The 21,069-nt window shown below is 36.3% G+C and overlaps 2 protein-coding genes across 7 annotated transcripts in view; both read left to right on the top strand.

The window, feature by feature from the left end:
• Nucleotides 1–15,776, top strand: part of afap1 (actin filament associated protein 1) — a 60,546-nt gene extending 44,770 nt beyond the window's left edge. For both annotated transcript variants that reach the window (XM_081392500.1, XM_081392499.1), the window contains exons 7-17: nt 1,004–1,096; nt 1,815–1,890; nt 3,732–3,881; nt 5,330–5,541; nt 5,767–5,912; nt 7,736–7,853; nt 10,227–10,347; nt 10,845–11,009; nt 12,973–13,163; nt 13,283–13,447; nt 13,597–15,776. In XM_081392500.1, coding sequence (XP_081248626.1) covers nt 1,004–1,096; nt 1,815–1,890; nt 3,732–3,881; nt 5,330–5,541; nt 5,767–5,912; nt 7,736–7,853; nt 10,227–10,347; nt 10,845–11,009; nt 12,973–13,163; nt 13,283–13,447; nt 13,597–13,623 — 1,464 coding nt within the window. In that variant the 3' untranslated portion in view covers nt 13,624–15,776. The remainder of the gene's footprint in view (nt 1–1,003; nt 1,097–1,814; nt 1,891–3,731; nt 3,882–5,329; nt 5,542–5,766; nt 5,913–7,735; nt 7,854–10,226; nt 10,348–10,844; nt 11,010–12,972; nt 13,164–13,282; nt 13,448–13,596) is intronic.
• A 1,199-nt stretch (nt 15,777–16,975) lies between these two features.
• rab18a (RAB18A, member RAS oncogene family) overlaps nt 16,976–21,069 on the top strand; it is a 50,531-nt gene continuing 46,437 nt past the window's right edge. For all 5 annotated transcript variants that reach the window (XM_081392625.1, XM_081392626.1, XM_081392623.1 and 2 more), the window contains exons 1-6: nt 16,976–17,209; nt 17,568–17,623; nt 18,782–18,843; nt 19,147–19,219; nt 19,437–19,555; nt 19,677–19,743. In XM_081392625.1, the coding sequence (XP_081248751.1) occupies nt 17,142–17,209; nt 17,568–17,623; nt 18,782–18,843; nt 19,147–19,219; nt 19,437–19,555; nt 19,677–19,743 (445 nt within the window). In that variant the 5' untranslated portion in view covers nt 16,976–17,141. The remainder of the gene's footprint in view (nt 17,210–17,567; nt 17,624–18,781; nt 18,844–19,146; nt 19,220–19,436; nt 19,556–19,676; nt 19,744–21,069) is intronic.

Here is a 21,069-nt window from a genome sequence, read left to right as displayed (position 1 = left end):
CGATGCTCAGAGGAGCTCAGGATCTTTGGATATATTTTGGTCTTTGGCATGGGGGCAGGTTGGGAAGAGGGTGTGAGGGTGTGTAAAGGTGAGCGCTTCTCTTTGTGATGCTCTCTTTATCCGCTTAGTTCACTCGACACCAGTGGTTATGGGGTTTTTGGATGTAACCCCCAGGTAATGTGAGGTCACGCTCTTATGTGGCGGCGAAGAGTCTGTGCAGTCTGGAGATCTCTGGATATCTCATTCACACAGAGCCACTGCACAGCGCATAGACAGCCACGAGAGCAATGACGCATGTAACAGCCTTCCAGCTGCTCTTCCAACTGCATGTGACGCGCAGAATCCATTTGAGTGCATGTGCATGGCAGAACGTGGAGGTGGTGGAGAGTTTGTGGCATCTGTTTGACTGGGAGCAAAGAACGTTTTTGATAGACTACTCCAAGGTTCCCATGGGAAATTTGCAATTTTCAAGGCCTGGAAAAATCATGACAAATAATAATAAAATCTTACGTCTTGTAAAAGTTGTAAAAACTGCTCTAGTTTAATTTTTTTTTTTTTTAAATACTTTTCTTCCTCTAATTAATAATATTATTTTTTTTCTTCAATAATTCTTGGGAAATTTCTCTAGTTAATGTAATTTGTTTTCTATAGTTTTTAAGCTGTAACTATTAATATAGAATATATCAGCTAAATTGATCTTTGTGAGTGCAATCTTTAAAAACTATGTATATTTTATTTGTATCTTTATCCCAGAAAATTCATTGGTAAAAAAGTGTGGGAACCCTGCTAAACATAAAAATATCAATTATTGTTTGATGTGTGTGATTGTTCTTAATATGATTTTCTTTGAGAAAGTGATCACATGAGAAGATTTCTGCACAGTGCATTTCTTTATTTACTATACAACGAGCATCCTCAGTCATTTAAATATGGACAATTGAGGAATATTACATTTCTGCCTGTTGTTTTGCACTTTAACTTTTTGTTCTGTGGTCTCTTTAAGGTGATGAAAGAAGTCTGCTCCAATGGAAATGGAGTGGTGGACTGTGACGGTGCTGGCTCTGGTTCCCCTGTTCACAAAGCAGAGTTGGAAAAGGTGTGGATTCATAATTATATTTATGTAAACTACATTTGTGTGATTTACTATGCCTGCAGCATACATGCAGGTCTACCTACATGCAGGTATGTGAGACTGTGTGTTGGTTTGCATGCTTGCCAGCCTCACCACACCTCAGTACCCAGCACAGGCGCCTCTTCTCTGTTTTCCTGTACAGTGGCTCTGCTGCCAGGGAATGGAGGGCTATAAAAGCTTCATATGCGTACCTAATTCCATCTTGCCACGGATGTGTGCTGCTGGCAAGGTTAAATAGGTGTGGGAGGAAATGTGATCTTATCATTTTTTAAGAACACATTCTTTAGTATGCAGTATGCTGTGACATTATTTGTGCAGCGTGTGCATGTTGCACTTGTTTATGTGAGTGTGTCTTGTTTTTAAGACAGATCTAAGGGGGTTTAATGTCAAACCTCTTAAACTGGCACAGCATGCATGAGCCCAGTCTAATTATTCACACTTAATGCTAAACAGATGCTCTTTGAGTTGTGTTTGGGTAGACTGTAGAGGTTTAATTGTATGGGCTTTAGAATTCCATACACTTTGTTTGTGTGTATTCAATGTGTATGTCTATAAACAAATTATCATTGGATTTAAAATGGAATGCTTTGTTGTTTGTGCTGTTCGGTATCCATTCTCCTGATAAAGTGTGTGCTTTCTCTGTAACTGCGAGTGTATCCTTAACTTTACTCTTGTTTTGTAGAAGCTGTCCTGCGATCGACCCAGTTCAGATGGAGAGCCCTGCCATGAAAATGGCATCTCAGATGGCAAAGATCTAGGTGAGTCTTCATGTTAAGTCCTTTTGTTAGGGCCATATCATTGGAGTTTCTCTATATAAAGGGAGAGTATCTTGTGTCATACACTTTAAAAAGTGGTTCGGAGCTATTTCTACCTGATCTATTTTCTCTATCAACTCAATCAAACAATCATGATGTACTGAAAATAATAATAATAATAATAAATAAAATAATGAAATAATAATGAAACATTTTCAGCATTGATTTGTCAATAATTTGTCATTACAACATTTTAAAAGAACATCAATAAAACTGTATTCATTAGTGTTTTGATTCATGAAGTGAACTCTTAAGTCTGACATTTTGTGGTTAAGAAAAAAACGAACATAGCAACAGTACTTACAAAAAAAAAAAAACACTAATAAATATAATCCTATAAAGTTGATGTTTATTTGACTTGACTATTGTTTGAGTAATGCCAAAGTCAAGGCAAGGAGACCCTTCTTAAATAATCTAATAGGATTATTTATCTAGTAAACACCATACAGTCTCGATCTGGGATTGAACTTTTCAGGACATCTGTTTCAGGTCTTTTCTTTTTTTTTTTCAATTTGAGACTGCCTTGCCTCAGACTTGTTGGTGAGGAATTGCCTAATTTGAGAGGATTCCAAGACTTTTGCATCTGCAAACCCATATGATTGATAGTTCAGCATCACAGCCACAAGCCGCAGTAACTGCTGTGCTGTTTTCACATGAGTTATGGCAACTGACGTCTGATAAACCTACAGATAAATTAACTCCTATAATAATTCCTGTAAAAGTGTGAGTGGGGTTATCTAAAGGATCACAGGTACATAAATTAAGTTAAATCTTTTTTACAACAAAAAATGTAGGGTAGCATTTTTTGGCAGCAGAAACACAAACCAGCTCTATCTGATCTTTTCTGTCTGTGTTTGAAAGCACCTAAGCTATTCTCAAATTACACCAGCAGCCAACTGCTGCACCTCTTTGATGAAAGATGGAAGAAAATGTTAAAGAGCCAGGCAGATTCTAACTGTCTAGCTGGTTCTAGCTGTCGTAATTGCTGAGACGCTATGAAATCGTATTAGAATTTTCCCTCACGATAAAATGAAGAACTATGTATAGGTCCTTTAAGGGCCAATGGTTTTTGCATCTGTGGCTCTGGGTTTTGCCTCATGCCTAGGCTGCGGCACAGAGACAGAGAAACTTTAGAGGACTCTGGGTTCAGATGGGCTGAGCATTAATTAAAGGAGCCGCCAACTAAGATGCAATCTTCTGCAGTGGAGTTTGGACCAAATCAGACCTTTTGAAGAGCAAAAGTTTCACTGTCTCTTTATATATGTTCTATGTCCTTGTTTGCTGATTTTCTTGTAAAGACCTTCTGGAGAATGAGAAAAGCCTGTAATTTGCTGTGCTGTACACGTCTTACACATGTTAAGTGTCTTTTCACTCTCAGTGCTCAAGGTTGTTTTTCTAGATTTTTTTTTCTTTCTTACTATAACCACAGACCACACTCCTCAGAAAAAAGCAACTTGGAGAAGAATAGAATCGGTTTCACGCGTTGTTTAGGATTTAGATTAGTCTGTAGACATGTGTCCAGTCATTGTCAGTTCAACCCCTTTCTCTCTGGCCTAAATTACTAACATTTTAAAGTGACCAGATTGCCATTTGTCATTTTACATAATTCAGTTTTTTTTTTCACCAAATCCTTCTCACAAACAAAATGTTTTCCAAACCAATCTCTTGTTATAGTTGCAACACCAATGGGTTTCTAGATATCTAGCATATCTGTATAATATATTACATTATAAAATCCCATACATATATTTCAATCTCTGACACTAATTTGCCTTTTTTTGCAGCCAAAGGCAAGAAGAACTCTAAATCAGATCAGAAAGGCACTGTGGGACGTGTGACTGGAAAGAAAATCACTAAAATCATAAGCCTGGGCAAGAAGAAACCATCTACAGATGAGCAGACCTCATCAGCGGAGGAGGATGTCCCAACATGTGGTGAGCGGTTGCAATACCATTTTGATATACACTACTATTCAAAAGTTTGTAGGTTGGTCGCATTTTTTTAATGTTTTTGAAATGAGACTCTTATGCTCACAAAGGCTGCATTTATTAGATAAAAAATACAGTAAATTCAGTAATATTGCAAAAGATTATTACAATTTATAATAACTGTTTTCATTTTAATATATTTTAAGATATTATTTATTCTTGTGATGGCAAAGCTGAATTTTCATTAGCCATTACTTCAGTCTTCCAGGATTCTTTGATGAATAGAAAGTTAAAAAAGAACAGCATTTATTTGAAAGCAATTCATTTACGCACTTAATCCAGCATGAACTCCGGCACTATCTGCATATTTTTGAAAGTTCAAGACAAATGTTTCTAACTGAACCTTAGAGCGATTGGCTGCCGCCCTGAATTCTTCACTGGATATTTGCATAAAATCAAGAATTGCCCAACCTTTTGACACTTTCGGCTGCTCTCAACGCTTTTTCAGGTCCACTGTCAATTCACTGCGTGAGTGTGAAGCTGAATTTCAACATTTAATTGAAAATGCTTGCTCTGCTACGCTCGTTCCTTGCCAGTGGACACGCACTGTTAGTCTTCCCCTGCCTGTTGCTTCTGATTGCTTTTAGAAGAAAAAGCTGGCCATAACTGCTGGTCTAGGATCAGGTTTCTCCGTAATAATAAAATAGTGTCGAAACATATTTGGCAAACGATCCAGTGCGTATCTGTATTTGTGCCCTTGAGAGCGTCAAAGGTTTCTATTTTCTATTTGCAGCGTTGAGCATTGTAGCTAATCCCAAACATATCTGTTGATTTCTTGAACACAATGACCAATCAGAGGTGTTTATGTTAGAATCCACTCACCGCTTAAAACGGCAGAGTTTTTGTTCAGTGCAGAGTTCTGCACACTTGCGAATCCTCTCATTATAACAAACGAAGTATAGACACAATGTAAATAAATGATTCATTGTGCAGTGTAGGCAGCTTCAGTGATTATAATGGAACTTTGTGAGATCACGATTAACTAAAATGAGTAAAGGGAGCGCTCTTTGCACGCTTTCTGCCCTGCCAAATCACATCAGGCATGCAGTAGCCTATGCTTTTTTTCTGTTAAAATTTATTCTGGGATATGTAGGTTGTGTTTAGATGTTTTTAATGGACGTACTTAAAAAGAAATCTATGTAATATTGAATTTTAAATAGAAGTGTATATTCATAGTTTGTTCTGATATTTGGTTGAACTAATTTCACATTTGGTTGAATTTATTATCCCTTTTCCCTAAAAATATTAATATGAAAAATCAACTGAAAATATAAATCCTGCATTTTTTTAAATATCGATTTCCCCCTCCCCACCCCGTCATCAACAACTTTCCATACTTCTTGTGTGTCTCTTGGCTGTCATTTAAATCTCTCGGCCCAATCCTTCATTAACAGGCTATCTGAATGTGCTGTCCAATAACCGCTGGAGAGAGCGCTGGTGCCAGCTAAAAGACAACCAGCTGTTGCTGCACAAAGACCGGGCAGATCTGAAGACACACATGGCCTCTCTGCCGCTGCGGGGGTGTGAGGTCATTCCAGGGCTGGACTCCAAACATCCCTTCGCCTTCCGTCTGCTGCGCAACGGACAGGAGGTGGCTGTTCTGGAGGTACGGGCCAAGTCCCTCAGCTCTTGCGGGGCAATTAATGTGTCTGAGACAGGACCTCAGGGCAGGGATTAGATGGATGGTTAGCTTGGCTGGCTCTCGTAATGATGTCAGTGGTGTATCATGTGTAGAGTGGATTTGCAGAGATTGCATAGATTAGTGCTTTATTTGTCTCATATTCCACTGACACTCATTAATTGCGTCTTCCCTCACTCTTTTCCCCATCAGGCCTCATCCTCTGAGAGTATGGGAAGGTGGTTGGGGGTCTTGCTGGCCGAAACGGGCTCCACTACAGATCCTGCTGCACTGCACTACGATTACATTGACGTAGAGACCACTGCGAATGTCATTCAACTGGCCAAGCAGTCATTTTGGTGAGAAGCCAGTAGTGCTAAAAATATTTTTATTAGCATGCTAGTAACTTTTTCCTAACCTACTTTTTTCAACATGTAGCGGTGACAGAGGTGTTAAGTCCAGGGGTCAGAAAGTAAAAGTCCTGCCATATGTTTATTCCACCCATGAACTCAGCCAGCTGATTTCACTAATTAGTTCTATCTCCTGGCTGAAAAACGGTGCTAATTAGCAAATCCAGGTGATTGGAACAAAATACTGAGGAGGACTTTTACTTTCTGAACCTGGACTTTACACCTCTGGTGGTGTAGCAGTATTATTTTTCATGTCACATTGTATTGCTCTGCAAGTGAACGCCGTCTTGTGGTGCCATCTCAAAGAGGCACAAAATCTCTTTCTCTGACCTTTTTGTGGTCTGTTCCCTGCTGGTGGAATGACCTGCCCAACTCAACCAGAGCTGCTGAGTCCGTGGCCATTTTCAAGAAACGGCTGAAGACGCATCTTTTTCGGCAACACTTGATCAATAAATACTAACACTTTTTCTTCTATTCTAGATCTATTATCTTTATAAAAAACAAGTAATAAAAAGTCGGTGAGTGTTTTAGCGCAATTTTCTCACCTCATGGGATCACAACACTAAGAGATAGTAAATCTTTTCCTGGATTTTTTTTGTGCGTTCCCGAGATTAGACCTTCCTTAACATAATGCCGAAAACCCGAAGTCTCTAGGTGGTCTGGTTGAGGAGTAGATAGAAGTGTAAGATTGGTGCGCACAGACGCACAGAACAGAAATCATGAGTTAACAATCGCAATTTGTCCGGTGGAAAATGTACTGCGTTAGATTAAACTGGGAAGGGTCATAGCACTTGCATATTGTTGTCCTATTGTTAGTTTTACTGCTTCTATTGTTCTCATTTGTAAGTCGATTTGGATAAAAGCGTCTGCTAAATGAATAAATGTAAATGTAGTGTACATGTATTGCAGACATAGCTTTACAGCCAAGTGAGCTGAGGTAGTAAACATGCTCTCTTAAACTCTATCGTACAATATAGCTTTAGAAAGTCTGATTTATTTTACTCAACTTGTTCATTTGGAGAGAGTTTGTTAATTGAAATATGTTCGTTGTCTTCCTAGAGAAATATTTCTGTCATTATTTATATGTCATTATATATACAGTAGTCAACAGTTTGATCCACTTCAAATGTTGACTACTGTATAAATGTATATATACTGTATATATACAAATATGTAACATATTTGATATATATATACATATTTGTACACTACCATTTAAAAGGTTTTTTTTTTACAAGAAATGAATACTTTTCTCAACTAAGACGCATTAAATTGATTAAAAGGGACAGTAAAGACTTTTATAATGTTACAAAAGTTTTCTCTAAATGCTGTACTTTTAACTGTGCTGTACTGTATTTTAACACTGATAATAATAAGAGATGTTTCTTGAGCAGTAATGCCTGCTAGAAATTGCCATCACAGGAATAAACTACATTTTAAAATATAAAGTTATTTTAAATTGTAATAATATTTTACAATATTACTGTTCCTACTGCATTTTTGATCAAGTAAATGCAGCCTTTACAAGAACTTAAATTCTTACAGACCAAACTTTTAAACGGTTTATATATTTAAAATATATTCCCCCTCCTAATACTGTAGCTACAGTTTTTTTTTTTATAGTAGCTTGACTATACCACGAGTGGCTTGTAGCTTTTCAAGCTACAGTTTTGAAGTATCTTCCCTAACGGTACTGTTTAAAGTTAGATTTGGAGTTCTCTGTGACATTTGTATATGTACAGGTAGTAATGAACGTATGTATGTGTTCTCAGTTTCACCAGTAAGCGTGCAGTTTCTCCAAACCCATACCTGGATAACCCGGTCAATGGTTACGCCTGCCCCTCAGGGGTCGCTCTGCATTATGATGATGTGCCCTGCATCAATGGATCGGTATGCAACTTCACAACCTTTAAATCCATTAAATTCTCGCCTTCATTTCTGATCCTGCCTAACTCCTCTCCGTTCCTGATCCTCCTTAACTTCTCTCTTCTCTCTTCTCTTTCTCTTCTAATCACTTTTCTCTTGCTTGCACGCTTGCGATACGGAAGGTACCTGATGCGCACTACTCCACCCCAGCTTCAGGGGACCGTCGTTGGAAAGAAGAGTCTAATTATGAGAATACAGATCTTTATGAAAACATGCCCTCCCCCAAACTAGCAGCACGCTACTCTCCCAAATCCATCCGCCCGTCATCTTCCACAGGGCATTACAACACACCGCTCTCCACCAAATCTCTGTCCTCTTCCTCCTCTCCTTCATCTGCTAATACTAAAACTAACCAGGTGACTAACCCAGGCTAACACAGTCAGTGCTTGAGATTAAAGAGTTAGTTTACCCATAATTTACTTAACCTCAAGCCATCCTAGGTGTACACGACTTTCTTCTTTCAGCCAAACACAATCATAGTTAAAATAAAAAATATCCTGGCTCTTCCAAGCTTTATAATGGGAGTGAATAGTAACTGAGATTTTGAAGCCCCAAAAAAGTGCATCCATCCATCATAAAAGTAATCCGTACGCCTCCAGTGTGTTAATAAATGCCATCTGAAGTGAAATGGTGAAACGTTTTTATAAGAAAAATATCCATAATTTATGACTTATAAACTAGAATCACTGGCCTCCGTACGCGAGTCGACCTCTGGCCGAAGAGTGACCTCTGACCCAACGCATGACGTATTGATGAACGCGGAAGTGCAGAGGATAGAGAAAAATAAAACACCAGTGACAGTCACAAATTAGAATCTTTAAAGAGAAATGACGGATAAGTTTGAGTTTGTTGCCTAGCCCGCGAGAGGTATATACTCTCACCTAAGCTTTACACTACTCCTGCTTCCTACGTCATACGCTGGAACTCTCGTGAACGCGCAGACGGACGTTACCGAAAGCTTCACTTCACTTCAGAAGGCCTTTATTAACAACCTGTAGCCGTATGGATTACTTTTATGATGGATGATGTGCTTTTTTGGGCTAAAAGAAGAAAGTCATATACACCAAGGATGACTTATGGGTACGTAAATTATGGGAAAGTATTCATTTTTAGGTGAACTTTTATTTTTACTGAAGTAATATTCTTATCAGTGTTCTATCAGTTCGTACTTTAATCAGCATATTTGTGACATTTGCCCTCTTAAATGGATTTACAGGATTGCTTTTATAAAGCAATTTTTCTTATTAAATGTTTGCTTTATCTTTCATGTCAAATTCTTAAATTTGATCAAGAAATTAATTTAGAATAATAAGACACTAAAGGGCTATTACCAATCAAATTAAATTCTGTATCAACAAAATTGATCTTGACACTGCAGAAGAAACAAGCTGCATCTGAAGCATTTAGATTTATTTAAAGAGAATGTTTAATAAAGCTCATGAATACATTTACACTGCAAATTTAAAAGCATATAAATAATGATATGAAATTAATGTTTTAAATATTTTTGTATTAGTTATATATATATATATATATATTTATACAAATATGAAATGTTGGAAAAAATGCAATTATTCTTTTAAATATAAATCTAAACCGCAAATAGTTAGTGGCAAGTTACTGTCTTAATGAGTCCTTCATTCATCCATTTAAACAATTTGTTTAAACAACTGATTCATTCAAGAATGAAGCAAGTGAAAGCCTCAACTGGCTTCAACCTTGTTACCACCAGTAAAATCAGAATCATTCTCATGTATTTTGTGCTTCCCTAGTTATTTTTTGTTATTGATGTTTTAATCAGGCTTCTAGGTCCAGTTGGGCAAGTCAAATTCTCATTCAGTTGCCCCTTCAACAAGCACACAAGCGTTAGTGTCGAGCCCTGCAGTATATATTAAACAGTGGATATCTTTATCTCATTCCTATTTTAAGTTAATATTATTACCAAACATAGAATAGAAACACAGTGTATGCTGCATTGTGCATGCAATATAGACCACCCAGCTCCAGAAATGACTGCTTTTGATCTATATAATACCCATGTCCGTGTGGATCCATGGCCTTGAATTTGATAGGACAGGGATAGAAAAAAGGGTTTCTGCCAGCTTATAGGATAACTAAAATAAAATGTCCCCTCTAGCAACGTGTGGTTCAATAGATTGTGAAAGTATCTGTATGAAGTAGTAATCTTAGAACTAAATCACAAATCACACACTTAAAATGTAACAGGTGTTGACAGCGAAACCAAAGTTCTTATATATCAGTTTGTTAGTAGCCCACGTATCAATTTGACCTTTTTTTGTGTTCAAAAGCTCACGTACGTTTCTTTCTTCCAATCAGCTGAAAGGAAAGAAAGGCCTGATCACCAATGGGTTTGCTGCAAAGCAGAAGTTGGACAAGAACCAACCCAAAAAGGCCAATGGAATGAGCAGCACTCTGCCAGTGAAACGCAACAACTCTAGTAAGAGATTTTAACATACGAGAGCACATCTTATAGATAATCTCAAAATGAGCTCTTCCTTTTTTATAAGTGGACATTCGCTGAAACAAAACTAAGCAGACATTAAGTCTGCATCCATTATCCTAGCTATTACACCACTAATTTCTTTCAAGGAAAAAGAAGCCACACAAATTTGTGGAGAATGCCGGTATGTGGAAATTGCAGTGCTGTTAGACAGCAGTGGATCTATTGACATGCGCTTTTGTAAACTCAATCACCCCAAATTCCATTTCAGTCAGGCGGTCAGTCAGTCACAGACATCGTAACTATCCAGTGGCCATTTACGTGGACTCGCAAATATTTGAATTTGGTACACTGTACATTCTGCCTGCCTTTTAATCTGCGTTTGTGGTCTCAGAGGCCTTTAATGCCATAAAAAAAGTCTGAATCCAAACCTTTAAAATGGAGAGATTTTCTAATGGTTTACTTTAATTATAATGCTTCATTAACCTTCACAGGTGTGGATCAGTATAAGTACGGGAAAAACAGAGTGGAGGCAGATGCCAAGAAACTCCAAACGAAAGAGGATGAGCTGATGAAGAGGAAGCAGGAGATTCGAAACCGCCTGACCCAGCTGAAAAAAGAGAGGAAGGACCTCCGCACTGCTATCGAGAACAACACAGGTGAGGATATGGCATTTGAGTTTGATTGAATCTGTGTCAGTGTCAATGACAGATTAGAGTGTTACGAAAAGGACTATAAAAGTCTATTTTTAAAAAGTTTGTAGAAATTAGCTATTTGTATCCTTGTTATTTTCATACGTTTAAAAAAAAAACTTTAGAACATTTTCATTTCTTTTATACGCTAAAATTGTGATTTAACCATCAAGTGAAAAGTAAGTAAAACATAGGGCCCTATTTTAACGATCAAGCGCGAAATGCAAGTAGCTTTGTGGGCGGGTCTTGGGCGCTGTTGCTATTATACCGGCGGGATAAATGACTCTTGCGCCCGACGCAAATCTAAAATGGGCGGATTTGCCAGGCGTGCGCCGGCAGCGGTTCACAGCTGAGGAGACCGACGTTCTCCTCAGGGCCGTTAAAGACAGAGAAGTGACATTGGGGATGGGAGAAACCCACCCAAATAAGCTTCGGTTAAACAGGCATATGATAATTTGGGTAAATGTGTAAGCTAGATTTATGCCTATTTTTTACATCTTCATGGACACAACAATGATTTTCCTTGTGTGTTAATATGAATGAATAAATGAATGAAATCTTTATTTCGAACAATTAAAAAATAAATTAAAATAAAGACAGCAACACATGAAATATCCATCAATAAAAATAAAACAAAAACAAGAAAAACAAAACAAAAAAAATGTTTTTTAGCATAATAATCACACTGTTTGAAAATGGATACTGTAGGTAGAAGCCCTAGGCTTATCAAGACCTAATATTTTTCCTTGTACTAATGTATGATTTGCAAAAATGAAAACTGCTGTGTAGATGAGAGAATCAAAGTGTATGCGTGTTGTGCACACGCTACATTGATTATGACCAAGCATGCGCCCTTAAAATAGCATATGAATAACATGCGCAACGCGCATTTTCCTGGTCAGTGGCGGAATTGTTTTCTAAACCTGCAAAATAGCACCAGGGAACGTTCAGCCAGAACGTTATAATGTTACATAAGATTTTTATTTCAAATAATGTATGTCATTGATGACAATTTTTTACAGAACTGCTTTATAGATGAAATGATAGATTTCATATGGATTATAGATTCAGTTTACAACGAAACTGAATCAACACTAAACTGACTGAACAACAGCCGAAATGCATCGTTTTGCTGTTATCACTGTAAAGCTGCTTTGAAACGATCTGTATTGTATAAAGTGCTATGTAAATAAAGGTGACTTGACTTTTGAACTTTCTATTCATAAAAAAAAATCGTGAAAATAAATGCATCACTGTTTCCACAAAAATATTAAGCAGCACAACTATTTTCAACATTGATAATTATAATAAATGACCCCAAACTTTCAAACTGTAGTTTACTTAGAATATACTCTCTGTAGTTATGTTGGTTTCTTATGGATTTTGTAAAACCTTCATGTGCAAAAGTAAAAATGTATTTTCATTATACCTTAAATACCCGAGTGTACACATTTAATGATTATAAAAAAAAAAAATGTATATATATATATATATATATATATATATATATATATATATATATATATATATATATATATATATATATATATATATATTTTTTTTTTTTTTTTATGTAAAAGTGTATTCATTCATAAATAAAATATCATTGTTATTTGAGGGTTATACCACACGGCCATTTGCAACCTGAACTAACCTTGCCTTGTTATAAAAAGATACAATACTCTGATGTTTTTTAGAGACTTGCTGCCCTCGACATACAGTCATGAAGGACATGACATGATTTTCTCTTTGTTTTTTTCCCTGTATGCCTCTCCTCAGAAGTCGTACCACATTTTATTTGGCACACAAATCTGTATAACATGTTTTGCCATGTGACTTTAAATTCAGCAGCAGAAAATGAAATGCAGCAGTAGTACAAATTGTCTCTTAAATGACAGCTATAACCTCACCCTCTGTTTATTCCACCCAGGCAAGCGTTCTCAGGCATCTTTGACAGAGAGACTTAAGAAAGTGGAGGATGAATGCAAACTGAAAGAGGATGAACGAGTCAGTCTGGAGCTGGAACTAACGGAGGTGAAGGAGAGTCTGAAGAAAGCCCTGAATGGTGGCGTCACCCTGGGCCTGACCATTGAACCCAAAACGGGCAGCTCCAGCCCACAGGTCTGGAAAAACAGCAACAATTTCTCCAATATAGACATGATGTAATACTAACTCTAGGTTTGTGTTGCGCTCTTGGTGATTAAGAAAAGCAAGTATCAAAATGCCTCGTCTGTCTTTAGTCTCCAGTGTTAATGAGGCGAACGGTGGACAACTCGCCCATCTCCAGCTGTGACACCAGTGACACTGAGACCTGCTCTCTGCCAGTCAACAGCGCGTCTCTGCTGCGCCGTCAGACACAACAGAAAGCCTCACCTGTGCGAGGACACGTTCTCAGGAAAGCCAAGGTCAGTAACTACACAACGCTTATTTTACACATCACATATGTAATAAAAGCAAGAGCCTCCAATTGCATTTACTTTAGAATGTTTACAGTGCATATATTTTCCCCTATGAACTCAATCTGTATTCTTTTTTTTTTTTTTTTTTTTTGCAGGAATGGGAGATGAAATCTGGCACATAAATTCTTTTCCTCCAACTTTTCACTTTCGTTAAATCTATTTATTTAATTTTGTCCATATATGAGTGATGTTGAAATTGAATTGACTGAACCATAGACACTATTTTCCAGAATGAATTCTGGAAGACTTTGACTGAGTCCGGTGCCGTTTTATCACTATAGCACTATCATTAGACTATGGTCTGACTAGAGCTATTAATTTACATTTACATGTATCGGGTTTATTCAAAGCGACTTACAAATGAGGGGCCAAAAGCAGTGCCACAATTTCAGTAGTAAACTATAACAATACAAAAACATTAACGTTCAAAAGCTTGGGGTCAGTAATATTTGTTTTTATATTTAAAGAAATTAATACTTTTATTCAGCAAGGATGCATTCAATTGATCGAAAGTGACAGTTAAGACATTTATAATGTTACAAAACGATCTTAATTTTTTTTTTTTTTTTTGCAGTTTCCACAATAATCAACATTGATTATAATAAGAAATGTTTATTTAGCACCAAATCAGTATATTAGAATGATTTCTGAAGGATCATGTGACAATGTGACGTGACGATGCTGAAAATTCATCTTTGCAACCACAGGAATAAACGTCATTTTAAAATATATTAAAATAGAAAAGAGTTATTCTACATTGTAATAACATTTCATAATATTACTGTTTTTACTGTGTTTTGGATCAAATAAATGCAGCCTTGCAGCAGAAGAGATTTCTTTGTTATCATGACATGAACACAGAACATGTCAGATTATGTTACGGTCCATAACTTACAATCTAAATATTATGCGCTCAAAGCTCACTGGTCTCAGTTGGTAATCACTTAAAAGTCTACAAGTCTGTTTATTTCTTCAACAAGAAGCCATTAATGGAAGACAAAATCTCCAAGTATTTATTTGTAAATGTTTAAGTAAATATAAGCTTTTCTGTGTTTGTCTGTTGATGTTTAGTAATGCCTTTCATTTGGCTTCACACTAGTTGTAGAGAGCAGCTATGTCTCAAGATAAATGTAAATTACAGAACGTGATCACTCAAAGCTTGTTCTTTTCAGAAATAGTGTAATCTGTATGAAAGTATTTTACCAGCGTCGTCTCCTCCTCCTCCTCTGTGTCTGGCCCATTATTTTCAATCCAGTGGTCAGGCCAAACTTTTGGCTATGGTAACAGCAGCCCATGGGGAACAGGGCAGCTCAGGCCAGGGTGTGGTCCTCCGTTGGCCGACTGCTCTGGAAACTGGGTCTGAAAGTACAGCACTTCCCCTCCACCGAACACACTGCATCCACTGCACTGAAACTGCAATGCGTCATACACTGCACTGTATGCTAGCACAAAGAAGCGTGCATACAGTGTGTGAAGTTTCATTCAGTTGTTATTTGTGCATGTGCAGGTGTAAGAGTTTGCAAGTAATCTTATTTGCTTCCAAAAACCAAATGTTTGGTTTAACAAAAGAATGAAGAGTTCAGGATATAGCATCCTGATTTGTTTTGACCACTCAAAAGTCCAGTCACCTGACATACTGAAAATGGTGCTTTTAAGCAGTGCTTAAACCGTTCACTCCTATTTCAGCCAGATCATGGAGTCTTGGTGCTTAATTTAGATATTAATGTTCAAGGCACATTTATAACTCTTTGTTTATTGTGCAGTAAAGTTCAGCTTTTGATTTGAGGCTACATATTCTCAAGCTACGCTACACGCAGGGTCCTGTGTAAATATAATTGTACTTTTTCTACTTGGGGGCCCATAGGTCTTTAGAGCTTTTCTTTATCCAGTCATTTTGTAAAAGTCAGCTCTGGATGAAACCTTGGCATGTAGAGACATCTCTTTAGAAGTTATCTTTGTCTCCAGTTCAAAAGTAGATGGGATGCTTCAATCTTTCTGCACAACTGCTTATTCTTTGGTCAGAGTGATTTACTGATTTGACACAGTAAAACTAAAATAAAACCTTTAGGTTGAGTCCGCTTTCAGCCTCACTTTGGAGAAATAAAGGAATGTGGAATGTGAACAGTTTTGCTTTAAATGTCATTTTGCTTTGATAGTTGGAGTAAAGACTGAAGAATTGTTTGTTTTGCACCTTATGTATTACTCAGTTTTATTTTGCTGACGACTGTTGTCAACTTGGCAACAAAAGGACTGTACATAGAAATAAACTGCTTTTAAAAAATGTGCTTGTGTGTGTATGACTATGTACCAGTGTCTGTATTATTCACTGTAGATGCCGCGATAGACCACAGCTGGCAACATTTTCATATTTATGAAACTATTTACAGTCCCCATGACTTTCCCTATATTTCATCCTAAAGTTTACATACGCACAAAAGTTTTCAGAAATATTATATAACCATGCGTACTGTAGTGTACGACACAGAACCTGCGCAAAATTTCCTTTATAAAATCCAGTCAGCGGTAGATTGTGCATCTCCTCCCCGAAATGACCATATATGGAGCTTAAAACGCCTAGTTTTACTCTGCATGACGTCATCTGCATAATTGCATAATTTAGATATATATTCCCATCTACGTGATTCTTTTCTTCAAGCATTTAATATATATATATATATATATATATATATATATATATATATATATATATATATATATATATATATATATATATATTATAAATATTATAAATATATGAGATAGCACTAGCAGGCTGTAAATGCAATTTGTGCAATTTTTAATAAATCCCGATATGTCCGTGGAAAATTGCCTACGCACATTTAATTTCAATGCATTTTTTTTTCACGCCACCATACTGATTATATTAAAAATGAACAGAGCCTGAATTTTGTTCAGATTTTATTTTTTACAACGATCTAGTCACAAAGTCTAATAAGATGAGGAAGATGTAAAGTTTCCTTTAATTCTGACATTAACAGAATCCCACACAGAGTAATACTGGCGTCATTAAATCCAGTGAGTGACTCACACAAAACACTGGCGACCTCATGCGTACGCAGATTAAACTGAATCTAAATAATAACTATTTTTAACATAACTATGTTTATCTGCCCATTTCGATTTGTGTAAAAACAATTCTCATATTTTAACTCCTCACTGTGTATTTTTATTTCAACTGCAGTTAAAGTTTTTCACTCACTGGCAATGACTGTTCAAGTGTAGAATATTCCAGATTTCTCAATTTATGTGTCTGTCACCTGGTATCTGTTACTTTTCTCATCGCTGAATCTGGAACAATCAGCGGTGACACTAATTTTCAAATAAACAGTAGTTTTTAAACAAAGGTTTTTAAAAATGTAATTAAACAAAAAATAGAAATATCGGGGGATTTCCATTTGTATGTTAGGTACAAAATTTTGAAAAAATGGAAAACCTCCGCTAGAGGGCAGACCTGTGTTTCTCAAATGTTTATCACCATCGAGAGATTTTACCGAAGAAGAGAGAAACGTTTACGTTAACCCTCGAATCCATAGCTCGAATCATAGTTTTCTCCTTCCATTTTAATATTTTATTTACATCGACAGTATTTTTTAGCACGCAGTGGAATTTTCCGGTAAAGATGAATGAGGATATTTTGACCACTCTGAAAATACTGATAATTGGAGAAAGCGGGGTGGGCAAATCCAGGTATGTATTATATTAGGAGACTTAAAGTTTACAGATGTCAGCTGATAGAATAACAGCAACAACAGCTCACACACTGCACGAGCTGCTTATTGAAACAATCTCACCTAGCTTTAGATCTCTAGCTTATTAAAACAATCTCACCTAGCATTGGGCTCTGGGCGTTTGTAAATATTTAAAGAATTTCTATTCTTCTCAAATTCACATTACACATATAACATATATATATACACACAGATGTGGGCAACTTTGTAAATGTCTGGTTGTTTCTATTAAGAAGAACAGTAAATTCTCTTTTGTAATGCTTTATACTAAGCTGCCAACCACATTTCCTTTCCCCTCTTCTCTCTCTCTCTCTCAGTCTTCTTTTAAGGTTTACAGATGATACGTTTGATCCAGAAATTGGTGCTACAATTGGTAAGTGTGTAAATTTATATATGGCTATAAATAAGCTAAGATTGATAGAGGCCCAGCACACATAAAAAGTTTAAACACAGTAGTATTCTCATCCTTTGTAGCTAAAACAGACAGTCACATTGTGTTTTGAGTGTCTGATATGTAAAAAAAAAAAGGCTTTATACAATATATTACAAAATTGATTACTGTGCTTTAATTGTCATCTAGTTCTGTATATGTGTTATGAATTGTTTACAGATCACAGACTTGTATGTGCTGTGCATGAGGAGTTTCTTGGTATTTAATTTTGTCTTTATAATGTAATGAAAACAGTTTCACCATCACAGCACACAGAGAAGTCTCTGCTGGTCTTTCTTGAAAAACAGCTTTGCTGGCATTGTTGAAATTCTGGAACTAAAAGTAAAATTTGAAATATTGAGAAAAGTATATTTATGCTTGTCAAATCCTACGCTTTTCACTAGTGTCTTTACAGTGAAGACCAATGTATAATCTACCGGTTCTTATATGTTGTGGAAACGAATGGGTCGTCAAAGCCGTGGCCGTCACTTTGACACGTTTAGGTTGACGTGTGTTGGTGTGACTGCCGTTTTCTTTTCAAAGCCCCCCCCCCCAATCCAAACCAAACCACAGTCCAGATCTCCTTCGTTGGCTTCCTCTGGTAAATCTGTCAGTGCTGTGCTGAAATGCAGGAGTATTTCATGCCTCCAGATCTTTCATTCACAGAGTGCTGAGAGATTTATTCCCCTGTCAACTTTACGCATACTTTCATTTTTCTTTTATGAATGTAAATCACTTATGTTTGTAAGTGATGTGGCTTTGTTGAGTGATGAGACAGGTGGTCGAGTCGTCCTGTTTTCTTTTTTATCTGTATGCAATAAACCCACAATTCCCAATTCGGCTGTAAATTCTGGTCTTTCTAACTTTAGTCTCTCTGGGCTTGTTGCCTGACAAATATCTGGGTCCATCAAAAATTAAATCTCCCTCACTAAATATGTATGGTTTTACCATAAACCTCATAAAGCATCTAGACTATTTCCATATATATATTTGAATTGTTTTTGAAATATTTTACCTGTCTAAATTTGCTAACGTGTCTGTTTCACACACAACACAAAAATGTTTTCAAAGTGTTTTAAACTTACATTTATTTTCCGTAAGGTGTTGATTTTAAGGTGAAAACCCTGGCTGTGGATGGAAACAGAGCAAAGCTAGCAATATGGGTGAGTAGTCAACTCTGTCTTATGAGTTTAGAGGAGCACTGATTTATGTTTTGGGTAGGTTAACTATTTTTCCACTCTTTTTGATTGTTAGTTAGTTCGACATATTTAATCTCCAGGAAAACAGGTATTTAGTTTGGACATTACTGAATGGGACATACATGTATAAACGGTTGGCTGTGTTTCACTAACATACCACAAGATGACAGTGTTGTTCCTTCCTTTATTCCCTAAAGGAAGTCTACTCTTTTTTTCTTTTTTTTAACACCATTTCACTTGAAGGCTGATTTTGTTTAATGTTTACAGGACACAGCAGGACAGGAACGTTTTCGAACTTTAACACCCAGTTACTACAGAGGAGCTCAGGGTGTCATTCTGGGTAAGCAAATCATGAATTTAAAAAATAACATGAAAAATTTATACTGCTTTATATCGATCCAATTTTGCTGTTTATGTAACCAGCAAAATTTCAGTCTGATAAAATGGAATGGTGTCAAATGTTGTAATTTATATTTGTCTGATTTAAGCATATGTCTAATTTAATGTGTACTTTACTATCGTCTATTTAAAGTTGTTGTCATATTGTGTCTTTTTAGTGTATGATGTCACTAGGCGGGAGACTTTTGCTAAGCTGGAGAATTGGTTGAATGAGCTGGACACATACTGTACAAGAAATGACCTTGTCAAGATGCTTGTGGGAAACAAAATTGATAAGGTAAGTTACACTTGATGCATTTTAGTTTTTTTATATAGCTAATACAGACTTTCAATATATTGTCATATATTTCCCTATATATTCCCATATATTTCTGACTGATTTTTCTCTCTTTGTGCAGGAAGACCGTGAGATAGAGCGAGACGAGGGTCTGAAGTTCGCTAGAAAACATTCCATGCTTTTCATAGGTGAGTTGTCTCTAGGATGTTCCCTTCATACTGTGATGAATTACTCATGAACCCTCATTTACTAAAACATTAGCTTTAAATAGGAATACATTGCCCTTTTACTTTGGTTTCAGTTCCCATATTTCATTTCAAGATTCATCACCTTCACACGTGGAAAAATCCGACTTTTGACGTAAGCTAGTTTATTCAACGGCCGTAATGCACACAGGTTACTATTTTTAAACACTTGGGCCCATTTGCTAAAAACAAAGATTATGTTATTTAATTGAAAGATGGATTATTTGTATAAGTTGAGCATTCATTTATTATGACAGTAAATTCAAGTCAGACTTTTCAATGGTTCTGATTTATTTCTCATTTGAGCTTGTGTAATCGTAACAGTCCTGTATATGTATTTGTGGGTGACGTCCTGCATTCTTCTGCGCTGTGGGTTTGGTTTGTAAGTCATGTGACACGCCTCATGAGCGGGTATGTAAGCAGCAATCTGTCTGAATTAGCCGTGAAGCCCTCACACCAAATGAAATCTGCAGATGGACAATATGGCTGCAGCCTATGTGCTGGAGTCCAATGCTTCTTTTTTCTTTTCTTTTTTTTTCAAATTTAATGTTTCCTATCCCCTTCTACTTTCTACTGACTTCCAATATTAAAAACCAAGTGTTTCTTGCACACCATACCTAAAGTTTGGAGTCAGTAAGATTTTTTTTAATGAAAATGAATTGAACACTTTTGTTCAGCAAGGAGACATTAAACTGTTGAAAATTAACAGTAAAGACTTTTACATTGTTTCTATTTTCTATGCTGTTCTTTTCAAAGAGTCCTAAAAATATATCATGGTTTCCACAAAAATATTAAGCAGCACAACTGTTTGCAACATTGATAATAATAGGACATTTTATATCAAAATGATTTTAGAATGAAAACTCTTCATCTATGTCATCAAATAATTAAATTACATAAAAAAAAAATTAAATGAAATAGAAAACACTTATTTACACTTGACTATTTAACAGTAGTACTGTTTTTTTTTTGTCTTGTTTTTTTTAATCAAATAACTGCAAGCCTTGGAGAGACTTCTTTCAAAAACATAAAAAAAATCTTAAAAACCAAACCTTTTAAACAGTGTGTGTGTGTGCATATATATATATATATATATATATATATATATATATACAGCTAATATATAGCTAATATATCTGTATAATACAGTATATTTTATACTTTTTTTACAGTGTCTAATTCTATTTTGGAGTGACAACCATAAAATGGATTTATTATGGACTTATATCTCTGCTGGTGCCTTTGACGTCACAACTCAGGATAGTAGCT

This window comes from Scardinius erythrophthalmus (genome assembly GCF_964197995.2).
Source record: "Scardinius erythrophthalmus genome assembly, chromosome: 18".
Taxonomy (NCBI): Eukaryota; Metazoa; Chordata; class Actinopteri; order Cypriniformes; family Leuciscidae; genus Scardinius; species Scardinius erythrophthalmus.
The sequence above is the reverse complement of the archived record's forward strand: the minus strand, read 5'-3'. Positions and strand labels throughout refer to the sequence as shown.